Source organism: Acomys russatus, chromosome 16 (genome assembly GCF_903995435.1).
Source record: "Acomys russatus chromosome 16, mAcoRus1.1, whole genome shotgun sequence".
Classification (NCBI taxonomy): Eukaryota; Metazoa; Chordata; class Mammalia; order Rodentia; family Muridae; genus Acomys; species Acomys russatus.
Genome location: NC_067152.1, coordinates 33,790,651 through 33,808,266, shown reverse-complemented (window position 1 = coordinate 33,808,266; position 17,616 = coordinate 33,790,651). Strand labels below are relative to the sequence as shown.

The 17,616-nt window shown below is 50.1% G+C and overlaps 1 protein-coding gene across 1 annotated transcript in view; it reads left to right on the top strand.

Moving 5' to 3' along the window:
* Positions 1-3,916, top strand: part of Cacng4 (calcium voltage-gated channel auxiliary subunit gamma 4) — a 56,606-nt gene extending 52,690 nt beyond the window's left edge. Inside the window, exons 3-4 of the mRNA XM_051158938.1 lie at positions 779-919; positions 2,535-3,916. Coding sequence (XP_051014895.1) covers positions 779-919; positions 2,535-3,073 — 680 coding nt within the window. The 3' untranslated portion in view covers positions 3,074-3,916. The remainder of the gene's footprint in view (positions 1-778; positions 920-2,534) is intronic.
* The last annotated feature ends 13,700 nt before the right edge of the window (positions 3,917-17,616 follow it).

Sequence of the window (17,616 nt, the reverse complement as noted above, 5' to 3'; positions counted from 1 at the left end):
CCCAGCTTAACCACAACAACAAAAAGACATGTGACAGCGACTTTCGATATTTTATTTGTCAATTAGATTTTATCATGGTGGACTGGCCAGATGGCTCCAGGTAAAGGTGCTTGCCAGATAGCTATGCAAGCCTAGTGACCCAAATTCAATTATGGAACTCTCGTAAACTTCCAACTAACTTCCCAGAGTTGTCTTTCAGCCTCCACACGCATGCACCCACACAACAATAATAATGAGTGAAAATTTAAAATGGTAAGTTTGTCATGACTATGCAAACTTATAGGACTTATAGGACTCGGTACTTGGAGTGTACTGATGAGGACGATAAATTATTAAGCCGTATTTCACAAGTGGGGAAAGTGAGTCTTTGACATGATTTGACTAAGAGCCCGGAGCATGTGATAAAGAAGGGCTGACACCCAGTCCCACTTAATGTGCCAAGGCCTGTTCCTCCAACCCCTCCCAGCCTTCTGCTGCTCCTATGGGACCATCCAGGAGAGAGCTTAGTGGGCTATGAGCTGTTGCATCAGTGTCGTGCCATCCAGAACATGAGATGTGACCCACACCCACTGACCAGCAGGCAGGTGTGACTATGGGTCACGTAGCTTCTGAGAGATGAAACAGCCAACCTAGAACCGTGGTTTGCCCAAGTCCGGCAGCAGAAGTCCTGGGAGAGACAGACGCCCGTGGCCATGGCGGGGGCCGGGGGGGGGGGCGGGGTAGGGGAGCACGTGGCTGAACTCACTGCCCTCTCCGCTTTGTTCCCACTCTGGCCTAGGCATCGTGCGAGCCTCCAGTGTCTTTCCCATCCTCAGCACCATTCTGCTCCTGCTCGGAGGGCTCTGCATCGGGGCTGGGAGGATCTACAGTCGCAAGAACAACATTGTCCTCAGTGCAGGAATCCTCTTTGTGGCTGCAGGTGAGTGGGGCCACCCCTCTGAGGCAGGGCCTGAGGCCGTCATGAAGTGCCTGAGCATCTTGTCTTCGATGCGGGGAGTGTTGTCCTGGTGGGAGAGCAGTCTAAAAATCCCAGTACCTGGTTAACTTGAAGAGGTGTGTAGGACTGGGTCAGGGATGGGAAACTGCTTAATTGGAGGAGGGAGGGGGGCATTGTTTGAGAAGATGACAGTGCTACATATGGGATTTCACACATTGTTAAGGGTCACACACATTGTAAGTGTGCTAAACGCCCCAGGCTGTATCCTTTAGGGAGGTTAATTTGACAGTGTGCAAATCCACTTCATCTCAGAAAGTCAGGTGTGCAAAATACAACCGAGGCAACAGGGCGCTGGGTGCACTTTTCACACCTATTAACAGGGTCAGGAGCTGCCTGAATTGGATATCAGGAAAGAGCCTGAGGACTCCTGGAATGCCAAGACCCAAGGGGGTTTGCCCTGTAAAGACAAGGTGAGGGACTAGACTAAAAAGGACACAGCATAGATCTGTGTTGGCTGTTATAAGCTAGCCAGAGATGGAGAGTAGAGTGGGTTATAGGCAAAGGCTGCACTATTCTAAGGGGCACAGCTATCACAGATTTTGGGTGCTGCTGGAAATTATAGAATTTATCTCTCACAAATACCTAAGGGTGACTGGACTTAGAGGGGGAAAATTGGCTTCCAGGATGGCTGAGATGGTGACTAGCTCTGATCCCACCCAGTACCTGGAAAGTGGAGATTGGGAGAGATCGCTCAGTGGCTAAGAACACTCAGTGCTCTTACAGAGGACTGGGGTTCAATTCCCAGTACACACACATGGTGGCTCACAACCATCTGTAGTTCCAGTTCTAGAGGATCTGATACCCTTTTCTTGCCTTTTCAGGCCAACAAGTGTTGTACAGACATGCAGGCAAAACACCAAGGCACATGCCATAAAATATATTTAAAAAAAAAAAAGAAGAAGAAGAAGAAGAAGATCAGGAGTTCAAAGCCAGCCTCAGCTACCTCAGGAGGTCTGAGCCAGCCTGGGTTACATGAGATCATATCAAAAAGAGACAGAGGAAGGAAAAGATGAAGGAGAGAATGATAGAAAGAAAGGAAAAATTAGTTACCAAGCCAGCTGTGGTAATGCATGCCTATAACCCTAGCACTTGGGAGGTGAAAGATTAATTAGAAGTTCTAGGTCAACCTGGGTTACATAAATTCAGGGCAAGGTGAGGCTACATTCGATTGTCTCACAAAATAAAAATAAGTGAACTATCGGGGCTGGAGAGATGGCTCGGAGGTTAAAGGCACTGACTGTTCCTCCAGAGGTCCTGAGTTCAATTCCCAGCAACCACATAAGTAGCTCACAGCCATCTGTAATGTAATCTGATGCCTTTTTCTGGCCTGCAGGTGTAAGTGCAGGTAGAGCGCTGTATACATAATAATAAAATGAATCTTTTTTTTTTTTAAGTGAACTATCATAAATAAATAAATATTCATCGAGGAGAAGGACTGGCCACCACGCCACGTTCAGTGGCCCGTTCTCTGTCCTGTCATTCCTGCTGTGAGTCTAACCTCTAGCTCTCTCCCTGCTCGCCCCTCTCTTCTTTTTAGGCCTCAGTAATATCATTGGCATCATTGTCTACATTTCCAGCAACACGGGCGACCCCAGTGACAAACGTGATGACGACAAGAAGAGCCATTACAACTATGGCTGGTCTTTTTACTTTGGAGCCCTGTCATTTATTGTGGCGGAGACCGTGGGCGTCCTGGCTGTAAACATTTACATTGAGAAAAATAAAGAGTTGAGGTTTAAGACAAAACGGGAGTTCCTTAAGGCCTCTTCCTCCTCACCTTATGCCAGGATGCCGAGCTACAGGTACCGGCCACGGCGGTCCAGGTCCAGTTCGCGGTCCACTGAGGCCTCGCCCTCCAGGGATGCATCTCCCGTGGGCCTGAAGATCACCGGCGCCATTCCCATGGGTGAGCTGTCTATGTACACGCTGTCCAGGGAGCCCCTCAAGGTGACCACAGCTGCCAGCTACAGCCCAGACCAGGACGCTGGCTTCCTGCAAATGCACGACTTCTTCCAACAGGACCTAAAGGAAGGTTTCCATGTCAGCATGCTGAACCGGCGGACAACTCCCGTGTGACCTGCCCACCCCTCTCAGCACCAGCCTCCTCCACAGTGGCTGTCTGTGTGACACACAACAGGCTGACCCTTAAGATTATAAACAGTGAACTGGAGCCGAGTATAACCCTCCCTGGCCTCCAGAAGATGCCACAGGCAGGCTTAGAGTGAAGGATGCCGGGAGACTGCAATTAGGCCTAGGGTAGAAACTGAATGGCTGACTTTCTCCCAAGACAGGGTATTTTGCTGCCCTCTGGGTCTTTGGAACTTCTCAGGAGGCCCAAGAATTTTCCAGAAGCTGCATCAGCCTGCCTCTTGGGAACCAGGAAACCAGTCGTGCCAGAAGAAGAAGATGTCAAACCCTTTCCCGTTCCCTGGGCACTGGGCCACAGGAAGGCTTCTTCCAGACACTGGGACCTCCGGACTCCCATGAGCTCTTCCCCACCCAGAAGTTCCTGTGTCCTGGAGCCTGAGATGAGCCGAAGCTTGCTCCGCTCCCCTCTGTGTCTCCCTCTCTCGGCCTCTGTCTGGCACCCTGGTGGAGCCAGTAGTTGTATAAATATCATCTGTCCTGAAGAGAAAAGCTCTCTGGCTAACTGGTGCTTCCGCCTTGACTTGTCCTGGGGCCGTCTTCTCTCCACCTCTGGAGACCAGGAATCCAGGGCAAATGCAGAGGCTCTGCTAGCTTTCCTACCTGCTTCTGGAAGTTTCTGCTGAGCTCAGAATGGTCAGGACATACTCACTAAACTTGGGACATCTGGAGGATTCCATGGATCTGAGGAAAGGTGGGCATGTGGCCTCTTGCTGTGTGCCTCCACACTGGCCGGAGGAACCACTCTGTCCCTTGAGCAGCAGAGGGCCCTGCTGGGGGGTAGAGCCATACTCTCACCTCCAGACTGGTGTTCCACATCAGATGAAGAAAGAAAAACCTGAGGGTGAGCAGAGCCCAAAAAAAAGAAAGAAAGAAACCATTTCCAAGTGGTTTTGAATCACGGCACACTGAAGAACAGCAAGAGAGCAAACTGTACTCACCTCTTCATCCGACATCATAGCAACAGCATCTCCCCCAGGTCCCGCCGCTGTTATAATTTATTCGCTGACATCAGGACTCAGTGGACGTCTGACTCAAGGGGCCATGCTGGGCTTTCTAACTTTGCCTGAATCTAAGAATGAGTTCTATGTCTTACAGTGTGTCCAACCATTCCCCCCTCCCTTGAGGTGAGCAAATGCCACGTGAGTGTGTCCAGGTTAGAAAGAACTCTCCAGAAGGTGAAACTTACCCCCTCCCTTTTCTATAACACACGTGCTTTCTAAGGATCAGTTGTTTCTTACTTTTTAAGACTTCTTAATCCAATCTTGAACAATCATCTGTGACCCCAGTAACTGTCTCACTTAGAAGTGACAGACCAGTTCTTACCTCAGTCACCTGCTCACGGAGCCCCCCTAGGCTAACTCGGGAGTTCAGGCCCTGGGTCCGTTTGTCATTTTCCTGCCTGCCCTTCATTGCCCCCACCACCACCAGAGGAAGACATCCCATGTCCTAGCTCCAGCCAATAGCCCATGAGCTGGTAAGCTGAACCGTGAGCATGCCAAGGCTCCTTTGTGCTTGCTCAAAACCATCCTCCCCACCCCCACCCCGGCCAGGTTGGCTCCTCAGTATGTGTCAAAGCATGTACAGCAGCAGTAAGTGCCAAGTGTCGAGACAATGTGTGGTCTGTCCCTGCCACAGGCCCTCTCCCTGCCCACCTCCCCAACCACCCTCACCTCTCCTCTACCACCATGGTAACATCTAATGAGGCTGGAGGAAGCCCCAGCCCCCAGGGAGACCCAAGACCTGTCTCGTGTGTCTTCCGGAAACAAAGCAACCTGGGTGGTGAACTTCCACACAAGCCACGGTCCCCAACCATGGCCTCAGAAGTTCCCATGACTCCACACGAGAAAGCTGTGTGTCCCCGTGACTCCTACCTCTTGTCCAGTTCCAGGCAGAGTACATAGGCCCACTCCAGGGACCAAGAAAGAGTTAGAAAAGAGACAGAGGCGTAGAACACAGGGAGAAAAGCTTAGCTGCTCTGGCCATGACACCCTCTCCCCCCCGCCCCCCTCCCGCCGCTGACTGCTGGCCTCATTCTGGGAATCCTGGTCTCCAGCTTGCCCTCCTTATGGGACAGAGGGAGTAGAGCTGGACCCTACTGCTGACAGGCTCAGATATGGCTCCCTCTCTGAAGGGGCATATGGCCCGAGCCCACCTTTCCTGCCCATTCTCTGTCCCGCCCTCTCCCCTGTGTGTTTCACCAGTCAAGCCCCTGTGATCCTGTACCCACCAATGGTTTGGGGTTGTTAGTTCTGTCTCTCTCTCTCTCTTTTTTTAATTAAATAAAAACATTTTTAAAATGTCCTATTTTCAATATGGGGAAGTATTTCTTTGAGGTCCTTATGAGTGTCTAGTATCGAGGGTGTAGGGATTGTGTGGGATGAGGACCAGGCTAAGCTTAGTCTGGGCGGGGGTGGGGGTGGGGGTACCACTGAGATGCTTTGTCATGCATAAACTGGGAGGAGCTGAGCAAGTCACTGGTGGAACCTGGCAAAAGCCTGACCTCCCCAGGCCATGGGAACTAGTAGCTCAGGATACCCGGGGACACATTTTCCTAGGTACCCTTCTAAGGTGGGAAGAAAGAGGGCTGGGTAACCATGACAGAGAGTTTCAACAGGCTGAAGTCCTTCCCTGGGACCAGGACGCAAGAGGCCTTGAAGGACACACTAGCTGAGACAAGTGGCCAGTAGGCTTCCTTTGCTGATACAGGACTGAACCCCCGCCCCCAGCAGCCCTGTCAGGACAGCCAGATGCCACTGCCCCTGGCACTGGGAGGGACAGAGTAAGAGAGGGAGAGAAGAGCTAGAGTGACCTGTCCACCCAAGCTATACTTGGCAGACTGCGGAGGCCCCAGCTACGACTGCTGTGAGTCACCAGCTTCTCCCTTGCATGGCCTTTGCTGTATATCAGAGCTGTGAAGAAAGCTCACCAGTGATTCCCACCATTCTGGCCACCCTAAAGCCCAAGGACCTTCCCATACCGTGTCACCATTCCTGCCTTGGAGGACTATGATCCGGAATTTTCTCCCCGAGAGTGATGGGCTCTGCTGGTCTCCGAAGCCACACTCCTCCTTCAAAGGCTTCTTGCATCCTGGTCCCAGGGAAGGGCGCCCAGCTAGGGACTGAGATCTGTTGTCCCCATCCCTCTGCCCTCTCCCAGCCCATCTGAATTCTCTGTCCTGGTTTCTTATCCCTCTTTCAAAAAATATGTTCCCAAGTATGCTGAGCCATCAGGTCCCACAGCCTGGGGAGTTCAGGCTTTTGCCAGGTCCCACCAGTGGCCGTGGTGTAGACAGACTGGCTGTGCTGCTAGCCTGGAACCGGTTCTGCCTGGAGTTAGCACCTTGTGCCAAAATGCTCGTGTCCACTGTTTATTCTTAGCCTGGAGGAAACCCCGACTCAGCAGAAGCTGTCCAGCCACCCTGGGCTGGCTCTCGTGCCAGGCTGCACTTAGGGACTTGCCACTACCTCCTGCAAGTCACGCAGTCACGTGTTTAGGTCAGCTGAGATTGCTGCCTCCGTAACTCGCAGAGCTAGGTCTGTTAGAAGCAACACAGAGAAATCAATGTTGTAGTTCCTTGACGAGAATAACCTCCAGGGCTGGCGGTGGGGGAGGTGGCTCAGTCAGTAAAGTGCCTGCCTTGCAAACATGAGGACCTGAGTTCAGTCCCCAGAGCCCACTTAAAGATCTCAAGCCTAAGGTGATGGGCGCCAGCAATCCCCCACTTGTTGGGAAGGCAGAGACAGGAGTATCTCAGGTGCTCTCTGGCCAATCAAATGAGCTCCAAGGTCAATGAGAGACTCTGTCTCAAAAGACAAGGACAGGGTTCCTGAGCATGGTCTCTATACATATGTGTATACACACACACACACACACACACACACACACACACACACACACACACACACCAGGCTGGCCTTGAACTTACAGAGAACCACTTGCCTTATGCCTCCCAAAGGCATGAGCTACCATACTTTTTGTTTGTTTGTTTGTTTGTTTGTTTTTTGAGACAGGGTTTCTCTGTATAGCCTTGGCTGTCTTGGACTTACTCTAGTTCAGGCTGGCCTCGAACTCACAGCAATCCACCTGCCTCTGCCTCCCGAGTGCTGGGATTAAAGGCATGCACATTCATTTCTAAAAGAAGAAAAAGTAAACACTCATAGCCCATCCTTGGGTCACCTGAGTAGCCACCATTCTGGCCTACACTGTGTTTCTTAACAGAAAGCCACTATATGCTCTACAACCCCAAGTGTAAATACTGAAGAGAAAAGAACTCCATTTCTCCTATTAAGCCCACCACCCAGTGGAGTGTCAAAGTAGGGCCTGGTCTGTGCTGTCATCCAGAGGCTGGAGTCCCAGGCTATGGAGGGTCCCCTGTGGCAGGTGGAGTGGATGTTGAAAGTAGATAATTTTGGTTTTAATGGAGCAGGAAGTTGTGACCTGCTTCTCACACACCGTCAGCCAGAAGCCAGTCACCTCAGTCCATCCAAGAGCAAGGGAAAGTAGGAATGTGATCCACACGAGGAGAAAAGGGTTTGGGAGACAGCTGGCCAGGCTCTATCCCTGGAGACACCTTTTAGTTCTCTCTCTCTCTCTCTCTCTCTCTCTCTCTCTCTCTCTCTCTCTCTCTCTCTCTCTCTCTCTCCTCTCCTCTCCTCTCCTCTCCTCTCCTTCCTTTCTGCTCCCAAACCTTTTGAGGCATGCTCACTTAAAAGTAAAGTCTTAGCCAGTGTGGTGGCGCATGACTGTAATCCCAGCACTTGGGGAGGCAGAGGCAGGCAGATCACTGTGAGTTCGAGGCCAGCTGGGTCTGCAAAGTGAGTCCAGGACAGCCAAGGCTATACAGAGAAACCCTGTCTCAAAAAAACCAAAAAAAAAAAAAGTCTTCACCTGTGACAGTACCAACCTCATGTACCCTGAGCTCCCCCCGCCCTTCCCTTGGGTCCCACTTTAGGTATCTGGCTTCATCTTTGCTCTAGATGGAGGAGCAGAGGACCCTGCTCCAGCCCTTTCTATAAACTGGATCTGTGTCAGCCTCTTCCCAAGAGAGGTACATGTTGGAGCTCATGCCTTTGTCACACAAGAACACACCGCCATTGAAGACACGAACAGCAGGCCTGGCCTGGCCTCATCGCATCTGTTCATCATAGAATCAAGTTCAGAGAGAGAGAGAGAGAGAGGAAAAAAGTAAGGCAACCTTTAAAATTTAAAAGGAGACATAGCCCCTGCCCAGTGGCTCTCCAGTGGGAAAAGAGATTTTGCACAGCAGGGGCCATTTGCCAATGTCTGGAGACATTTCTGCTTGAAGTAGGTACATATGGGTCTTCTGGGGAGCACCAAGGATGCTTTCAAGTCATGTGCAGTACCAAGAATAGCTTCCCAGCCCTCAGAATGGTCTGTTCTGAACATCAGTAAAGCCAAGGCAAACAGCCATGGTAGCCTGACAGCAGGGAGGAAAACCAAGGCACAGAAAAGGGTAGTCACTCACGCAAGGTCACACGGCAGCTGTGGAGTACATGTGTATAGACCATGGACCTAAGACATTTTTTTTTTACTCTCCACGTTCCTTTTTCCTGCCACATGGTAGGATTTCTGTCTTATTTCCTCTTTATCGTTGAGCTACACATTTCCAAAATAGAAATTGGGGGTTGAGGAAGGAAATGAGAAAATGGCCCCTGTCGGGGGTGAGGGATGGAAAATCTCCTGAAGTCTTTGTCCCTGGATTTTGGGACCACAATGTTAGTAGGATTGAACAAGCCCAGAAGCGTGGCCCAGCATGACATTGCTGCCTCCCTCTTCTGCCCACATCCACAGCAGCTGCAGTGACGTGGCCAAGGGCCAGGAAAGATCGTGATAAAACCCAGCCATTCCTTCCTATGCCCCTAGGGCAGCAGTGATGGGCAGCTGTCAGCCTGTCACAGCCCCCATTCCTGCCATCAGGGGAGGACACTGGCCACCAGGGTCTTTGAGAGAATGAATTAGATTTTAAACAAGGAAATGCTATAATAAAATAAATAAATAAATAAACAGTTTAAACACTTCGTCAGAGGGGCTGGAGCTTTGGCTCGGTGGCTAAGAGCGTGTACTGCTGTTGTTGAGTTCAGTTCTCAGCATCCATAACAGGTAGTTTACAACCTACTGTAACTAACTCCAGCTCCAAGGGATTGGATGCCTCTGGCTTATGTGGGTACCCTCCCTCACGTGCCACATACCCACATACAGACAGACGTGTCTACACATAATTAAAGTAATAAATGCAAAATCCTTTTTTTTAAAGATTGCATTTGAATGCTCGAGAGTGTTTACTGACAGCTCTCAGGGAGTTTGCACTGTTGGGTTGTTCTAGAATGCCTCTTGGAAACCAGACCTTCTCATGCCCACTGCTCTTGGACAGCATACCTGCATCTGGTAGAGTCCTCCCTGTGGACAGTTTCTTCCACTGACAAACACTTATTTCATTTTTCATGTTCCCCAGACTTTTGGATAGGAATGGCTAGGGTACTTGCAGGCCCCATCCAATGACCTCTATTCCACCCTAGGGAATTTCATAAAGCTCACACACAAGGCTGAAAAAGCCCAGGGGCCCCAGAAGCCTAGCTGTACTAGTCCAGTGCCTGCCCTGTGTCACCTAAGTGGAGCTACTGAAGCTTCAAGGGAAGGACAGGAGCCCAGAATGGACCACCTGACTTCAGGTCCCTATGTGGGTCCCAGATACACAGCACCTAGGCAAGTGCTCTACCACTGAGCTAAATCCCCAGACTTGGTAGGAGCATTTTTTAAAACAGCCATTAAATATGGGCTGGAGGCCTGGCAAGATGGCTCCGTGGGTAATGGCATTTGCCACCAAGCCTGACTAACGGCCTGACTTCAATCCCTGGGATTTTATGTCAGGTAGGGAACCAACCTTCGACCTACACACACACACACACACACACACACACACACACACACACACACCATTAAATATGCTCAAGGGTTCTCAGCTCAGCTCACCAGGACCAGAGCCTCACGGTTTCTCTCTGCTTCCCAGCACAGAACTCTACTGGGAGGCTCCACAGCTGAATCTAGGCTCAGCTGGAGACTCCCTGACTCAAAGACTCGATGGGAAAGTAGCGTGGTGGATGTCTGTCTATGTGGCTAGAAAATCCTTCAGAGTAGTGCCTTGACCCATGGACAAGTGTCCTGAAGGGAAGAAGTCTCAGAAGAAATGGAAGTCTCAGAAGAAATGGAAGTCTCAGAAGATGGAAAACCTTTTCTAGGCTCAAGAGAAAAAAAAGAAAGGGCATTCCTACCTTTGTCTGAGAATGGCAGTTCCAGAAGTTATGGTGGCAGGGACGCAGCTGTGGTCGTTTTCACAATCTCCTGCCTCTAGGACTCTGCCCTGGCTCTAGCTACCCTCCCACCCAGCCTCCATTTCCACTGCGCTCCCCACATCTTCAAATCTTGTCACTGAGTTGCTTTCCACCTGCCCGGAGAAATGACTCCACACCCTTCTGTGACGACCCTGCTTCCCCCAGGCCCTCTGAAGGAAGCTACCCTCCCTAGAAAGGCTTCTGCCCAGTTTCCCAGGATAACGTCCTCAGCTGCCCAGCCCCAGGAGGTGTGTGGTAAGGGAAAAAAGGAGATCTGGGGATGCGTAGCATCCCGAAAAAGTTGCTGGAAGAGCTATGCCTGAGACGTGCAGATTCCAACAAAACTGGCAAGATGATCTCAGGAACAAATGTCTTGAAAGTGAGGGTCATGTACTGCCAGACTTGGGGTTACAGGAGGAGGCTTCTTCCAGTGCCAAATGCCAATACTGCCAAACCCCTCCTCCTCCAGCCTCCAGACAAAAGCTTTCTCTGAGGGACTGGATGGGCCATGCCAATCCTTTCCTATCACTGTCATCCCCTAACTCCTCCTCCATTCCTGCACGTGCACCTGAGATGGTGCAGAGGGTGACAGGCTTCCTTTATGTCCGAGCCCCATCCACACCATATGAAGGAGCATCTGTGTCCATGAGGTAAGTCACTCGACCTGGCCTCCCAGCTCTCTGGCCCTCTCACTTGTGCTGATACATACACATACACATAAATAAATAATCCAGGAAATCATTCTTAAAATTATAAGGATTTTTCACCAGGGAGATTGTCCATACGACCCCAGTGTTATCACAGAGGCCCTTGCAAAGAGAGAGGCAAAAGAGCCAGGAATGTGCCGGAGGCAGAGGTTGGAGCGACTGGGTTCCTCGCTTTGAAGATGGGAGGGGCCGTGAGGTGGAGATGCACGAAGGGCTTATCTTCTTCCCACAGAGCCTCAGGAGAAACACAGCCCGGTGCACATCTTCTTTTTAGCCCCATGAAGCAGCCTGGACTGTGAAATAATAGATGTGGAGTGTTTGAGCCATTGAGTGTGTGATGATTTGTTCCCAAAGCAATAGAATATGACTACAGGGCTCCCGGGCATGCTTCAGCACTTCACTGCCTCCAGTGATTGACTGTTCTCGATGCTCCATTGAAGCCATCATCCCCATCCTCACAACAGCTGTAGTGACTTTCCCAGTTCCTTGGACCCTTCCCATTTTTATTTATTTATTTGTTTGTTTTGTTTTGTTTTTCGAGACAAGAGTTCCTCCGTGTAGCCTTGGCTGTCCTGGACTCACTTTGTAGACCAGGCTGGCCTCGAACTCACAGCGATCCACCTGCCTCTGTCTCCCTAGTGCTGGGATTAAAGTTGTGCACCACCACTGCCCAGGCCCTTCCCTATGCTCTTAGGCCCGGCACTTGACCCTGTTCCAAGGAAACAGGAAGCTTCAGAAGCTAACAGCCCCTGTTTCTCTGCCACCTGTACACTAATCTGTCCCATGATGCTCCTCTTCCCTACCATGGAAGAAGAGGTAACTAGCTTCCCTCCTCCTGTCTGAAGCCAGCTCTCCCGTCTGATCCAGTTGTTCCTACCCTCTCCTCTTGAATCTTTTCTAGGTCTCTTTTTTTAACTTTGTATTAATTATTAGTCTCATTGTGTATATGTATGTGATGGAGGCATGTATTACGTGGGAGGTCAGAGGACAGCTCTGGGGAGTCCATTCTTTTTTTTTTTTTTTTTTTTTTTTTTTGAAGGGGGGGCGCTTTTCGAGACAGGGTTTCTCTGTATAGCCTTGGCTGTCCTGGACTCGCTTTGTAGACCAGGCTGGCTTCGAACTCACAAAGATCCACCTGCCTCTACCTCCCGAGTGCTGGGATTAAAGGTGTGCGCCACCACGCCCCGGCTGTGGAGTCCATTCTTATCTTCCATCTTTATGCGGGTTCTGGGACTTGACACCAGGTCAACAACAGGCTGTTTGGTTAAGCCTCAGGCACTATTTACCCCCTGCCGAGCCCTCTTGCTGACCCTCCTCTTGAATCTTGCTCAAGTGTGTAAACACATTCGATTTAGCTCTTAAAATGGCAAATCAGTCTTCTACTCTATGCCCCCTTCTGGCCTGTCTAAGCTAACCTGTGCTATGCTATGCTGTCTCCCCAGCCACGTCACGCCTCCTTGCCTGCCACCCATTCCTCCGCTACGATCGTAAATTATTATTTGTGGCATCGCTTTATTGCCTGTCAGTTGCTAAAAAATCAATGGGCACTTTTCGATCCGGGGCTTCGTCACACCTCATCTTATTGGCTGCCGCCTTCAAGCAACCCTAGGCTTCTACACCTTAAGCTCAAAACTGCCGACCCTCAGGGAACCTCAATCTGCCTGGTCACGATATCCTCCAAACGGAGTGCTAGACCCGCCAGCCCGTTGGCAACAGTGAGTTTAAGTTCTTGCCAGTTCAAGAGCTTCGCCCAACTTGAGTCTTCACTGCACATTTGGAACACTGGATGTGCACAATTTCCTCCTCCCTGGGCCTTCCACGATAACAGTGAGCCAGCTGTAGCCTCACAAGAGAGAACAGCATGCATGGCAGGGCGGCAAAAGGGAGGCTCCTGGGTGCACGGCTTCCAGTCAGACTGCCTAGACTGGAACTTGCGAAGGAGGCGCACTACTAAATGAAGCCATTGCCTCTGAGGCTCTTGGCTATATCAACACAGACTAGACCAAGGAACATAGTATCTGAACCTAAAACCCAGTCTCTCCCTAGAGTACCAAGTTCCAGTCACCAGCATCACTGCCTACCAAGGCCCCCAAGACTCCAACCTTCACTCTTTTCCATAGTCAGTCTCTCATCAAATCCTTGTGTCCGCGCCTGTGGGTTTTCTAAACATAACCCCTCCTGCTTAGCTCCTACCTTGGTTCAGGACCTTGGTGACTCTGCTCTTACCATTCCAGCCTCTCTCTCTCTCTCTCTCTCTCTTCCATCACTTGCAGGCAGACAGCCTTGATGTAAACGTGGTGGTTTGGAAGGAATTGGCCTCCATAAGCAGTTCATATGCCGGATACTTGGTCCCCCCACTGGTGGAACTGTTTAGGAAGGGTTAAGAGATGTAGCCTTGTTGAGGAAATGTGCCTTTAGGGGTGGGCCTTGAGGTTTGAAAAGCTTATACCATTATCAGTTCTCCCTCTCTTCTCTCTCTCTCTCTCTCTCTCTCTCTCTCTCTCTCTCTCTCTCTCTCTGTCTCTCTCTCTCTCTCTCTCTCTCTCTGTCTCTCTCTCTCTCTCTCTCTCTCTGTCTCTGTCTCTCTCTCTCTCTCTCTCTCTCTGTCACTCTCTCTCGCTCTCTCACTCTCTGCCTTGTAGTTGTTGTTTTAAAACATTAGCTCTCGAAGCCAAGTGTCGCAGTGCACGTCTTTAATCCCAGCACTCGAGAGGCAGAGGAAGGCAGATCACCATGAGTTCGAGGACAGCCTGGTCTACAGAGTGAGTCCAGTCCAGGATAGCCAAGGCTACACAGAGAGACATTGTCTTGAAAAAACAAAACAAAAAATTAAATAACAAGAGGGAGAAATACTTTAACAGTTCTCAACATTCTTATGACTTTTGACTCTGGCATAACCTGTCTCTTTACATGGTTTCTGGGGCCCTGAAGGTCTGACCCCTAATGACCTCTTTTTCCCTTCATTTTGTTTTTATAAGCTGCGTGCAATTTTAAAAGTCTGGGTCCTTTTCTTACCAATGGCCTCTGTATTCACTTCTTCCTTTAACAAGCACATCCCCTCGGCCTTAATCCATCTTCCAGTTCACTCCTTAACTTCCTCCTAATCTACCCTGACTTGTTGTCACTATTGCTGCCTTAGTATGTTCAGGGTGAACTATCCCTCAGATGACCTCATGGCTCACTAGAAGGACTCACAGAGTGAAAAAGCTGTTACCTTGATCACAACCATTTGCTCTGTTTACTCTTTTAATGTAATTCATCGTTTCATCTTTTAAGGATAAAGATTCAACTCAGCAAAGGAAGAGGGTCCACATGGCGGAGTTTAGAGGGGACCCAGGTGCAGACTTTCTACTGACCTTGCCTGGCAAAGTAATAAGGTCAAGCATAATGTCGCGTGTCACTGTATATACAAACTCCTGCCAGTCAGAACAGCTCCCGTGACTTCATGCTCAGAATCTCTTCTTGAGGTCAAATAAGAATGTGGTGCTTGTGTGAATGACCTTAGCCATTTTAGCATCTAGCTTGAGTTAAACTAACATGGCCAGAGGCAAGGCATATATCCCTTCCCAAGATGCATCTGACCTTAATCATGTGCACACTCAGTTTTGCATAGGCATAATGTGGTAGATAGGGGTGACAAGGGTGTTTCCCTAAAAGTTCACTCAGAAAAGACAGTCTGCCTTACAGCACAGGCACTCAAAACCAGTTCTGACAGGATGGGTGCTTTGTCTCCCATTAACTGATATGTCCTGGAGGACTTATAGATAGATAGATAGATAGATAGATAGATAGATAGATAGATAGATAGACAGATAGATCGATCTCACTATAAAAGAGGTTGCTTAGCAAGGAGAAACTTATCCCATTGTCTGAAGTCAGGTGTACATATGGCTCAATGCAGGCGAGGGTCCTGGGTTATGAGGTGCAACCAGGTCTACCCTATTGCCATTTCTTAGGTCCTCGTGAGCTTAAACACCTGGATATTTCCTTTGGGTCATCATGTAGATTAGAGTATATGAGCCACCATCCCTTTCTTTTAGTCCATGCACCCATGCACCTATCCAACCAGCCAGCCAGCCATCCAACAGTCACTCAACAACCACTTATAAAGATGCTACCGGGGGGCCTTGGGTCTGGGCTGAGCCATTGGAGGAAATTTAGAATGGGTACCCAGAATTGCTTCAGCGCTTGCCTTCCTTCTCGCCCATCTAGAAAAATAGATCCAACTGTGGCCTACAAATCACATTGCCCTGAATCAACTGCTTGCTGCATTAACCTGCTGAGACCACTGTCAATATAACAAAATGCCACAGCCTGGGTGGCTTAAACAAGCAGAAATGTATCTCCTCACAGGTCTTATGCCAGCATGGTTGGATTCTTCAGAGAGCTCGGATTCCTTGGCCTGCAGACAGCGGTCTTCTCACTGTGGCCTCACATGCCCAACAGAGAGGCTGAGACGGCCCTGACCTCATGTTATAATCCCATCAAGAGGACTCTACTGGCATGACCTCACCTAAACCTAATTCTCCCCTCAGCCCTCAGCCATTCAAATATCATCGCTGTCACACTTAGGACTTTTAGTTGTGAATTATAGGAGCATCTGTCATGGGCTAAGCTGGTAAACCCTCCATCTTACTCCACAGCAGCTCCCTCCAGGCCCATTGCCCTGCAATTACAGTGGAGGAAAGGAAAGGGCAGCTTACAGAGGCTCAGGACCTGCTGGAAGCCGCACAGCTGGAGACAGGCCCAGTGGGGTGTGCTCCTGGGGCCACTGGCTCTGTCCCCAGTAAACTATTGCCCACTCTCCTGCTGCTGCCCGTGTGAGACATTCCCTTGACTGACGCTCCAGGAAGCACCCAAAGTGGGCAAGCAATGTGGAGGTTGCCAGGCTCTGGCTCCCACCAAAGGCTTAGCTTCTGAGCCCCTTCCTGGCCTAGCAAAGCCCTGGGTGAGTAGATCAGGAGGCTTGTGAATCAGAAAAAGGTTGTATCTAGAGAGCTTTTGCAGAGAAAAACCGATTCACCTGCAACCGCTGGAGCTGCCAGCCAAGTGGTGTGCTTTGCATAAAAATGGCTTCAAAAGGAAAAGGCCATCAATGTTTAATGCATCCACTCTCCAGGGTGGATGACCCAGCAGGTACCTTCCCCCAATGCCAGCCCCCCACCCCCACCCCACAGAAGGAAAGGCAGAAAGAAGTTGCTCAGTGGTTGCCCTAGCCAAGGCCTGGCGTCCTTGGTGGCTCTACATTGGCATCCTTGGTGACTCTGAATGTATCTCTGCGCTGTACCCCATTCTAAATCCTCACCAAGGCAGTATGGGAGAGCAAAGGGTGCCCCCAATGCCAGGAAATCAAAAATGTATTTGTACATCTTCACAGAAACTTGCAATTACTAAAATTAAGAACTTTTTTTTCAATCCCAGCACTTGGGAGGCAGAGGCAGGTGGATCTCTGTGGGTCCAAGGCCAGCCTGGTCTACAAAGCAAGTCTAAGACAGCCAAGCTACACAGAGAAATCCTATCTCAAAAAAACCAAAAAATAAAAGAATTAAGACCTTTTTTTTTCCTCCCTAGATACTCTGTTTTCAAACATCAGGCTTGTCTAGTTCCGCAACTGCTGCCTTGCTGGGCATCTGACTTGCACTGGCTGTGCCTGAAGCCACCCACTGTCCCCTAAACATGGGACACCTGAAGGGGCTCAAAGGCCGTACAAAATCTCAGCCCCTCAGAGTTCTCCATGTAAAGGATCGGCTCCACGGAGACAGATAGTCGCTCTCTGAGCTGAGTGTGGACAACTGCAAACATCAGCACACACACACACACACACACACACACACACACACACACACACACACACACACACTGGGCCCTGTGTCATCTGCACTTGATCAGCCCAGCTGAGAATGCGGAGCTGTTAACAGGGAGGGGGAGGAGCAGAGACACAGAGGTGTGGAGAGATGCTCTTGAGGATTACACCCCAGGGGCAAGGCTCTTTCGTAAAAGGGACACAGTTCTAATGGAATGGCACTAACACCTGGCTGTCCCATTTCCCTGCTGTGTGGGGAAGTGATTCAAATGTCTGTGCCCTTATCTATAAAGTAGAGGCGACAGTTGTACTCACCCCATGGATTAGTGCAAAGATTGACTTGACAGCCTGCTTTTTATCTGTGACAATACCTGACAGGGGTGTCTTAAGGCGAGAACGGTTTCTTTGGCTCACAGTCGAGAGTACAGTCCAACATGGCGAGGACAGCATGGGCAACTGGGCTCAGTGGAGGCAACAGGAGCCTTTGTGGAGTTGCTTGTTACATCTTAGTATATCCGAAATCAGAGAAGACACTGGAAGCAGGGCTGAGCCATAGCCCTCAAGAGCCCTCCTTCAGTGACCTCCACCAGCCATGGCTCCCACACTCACACC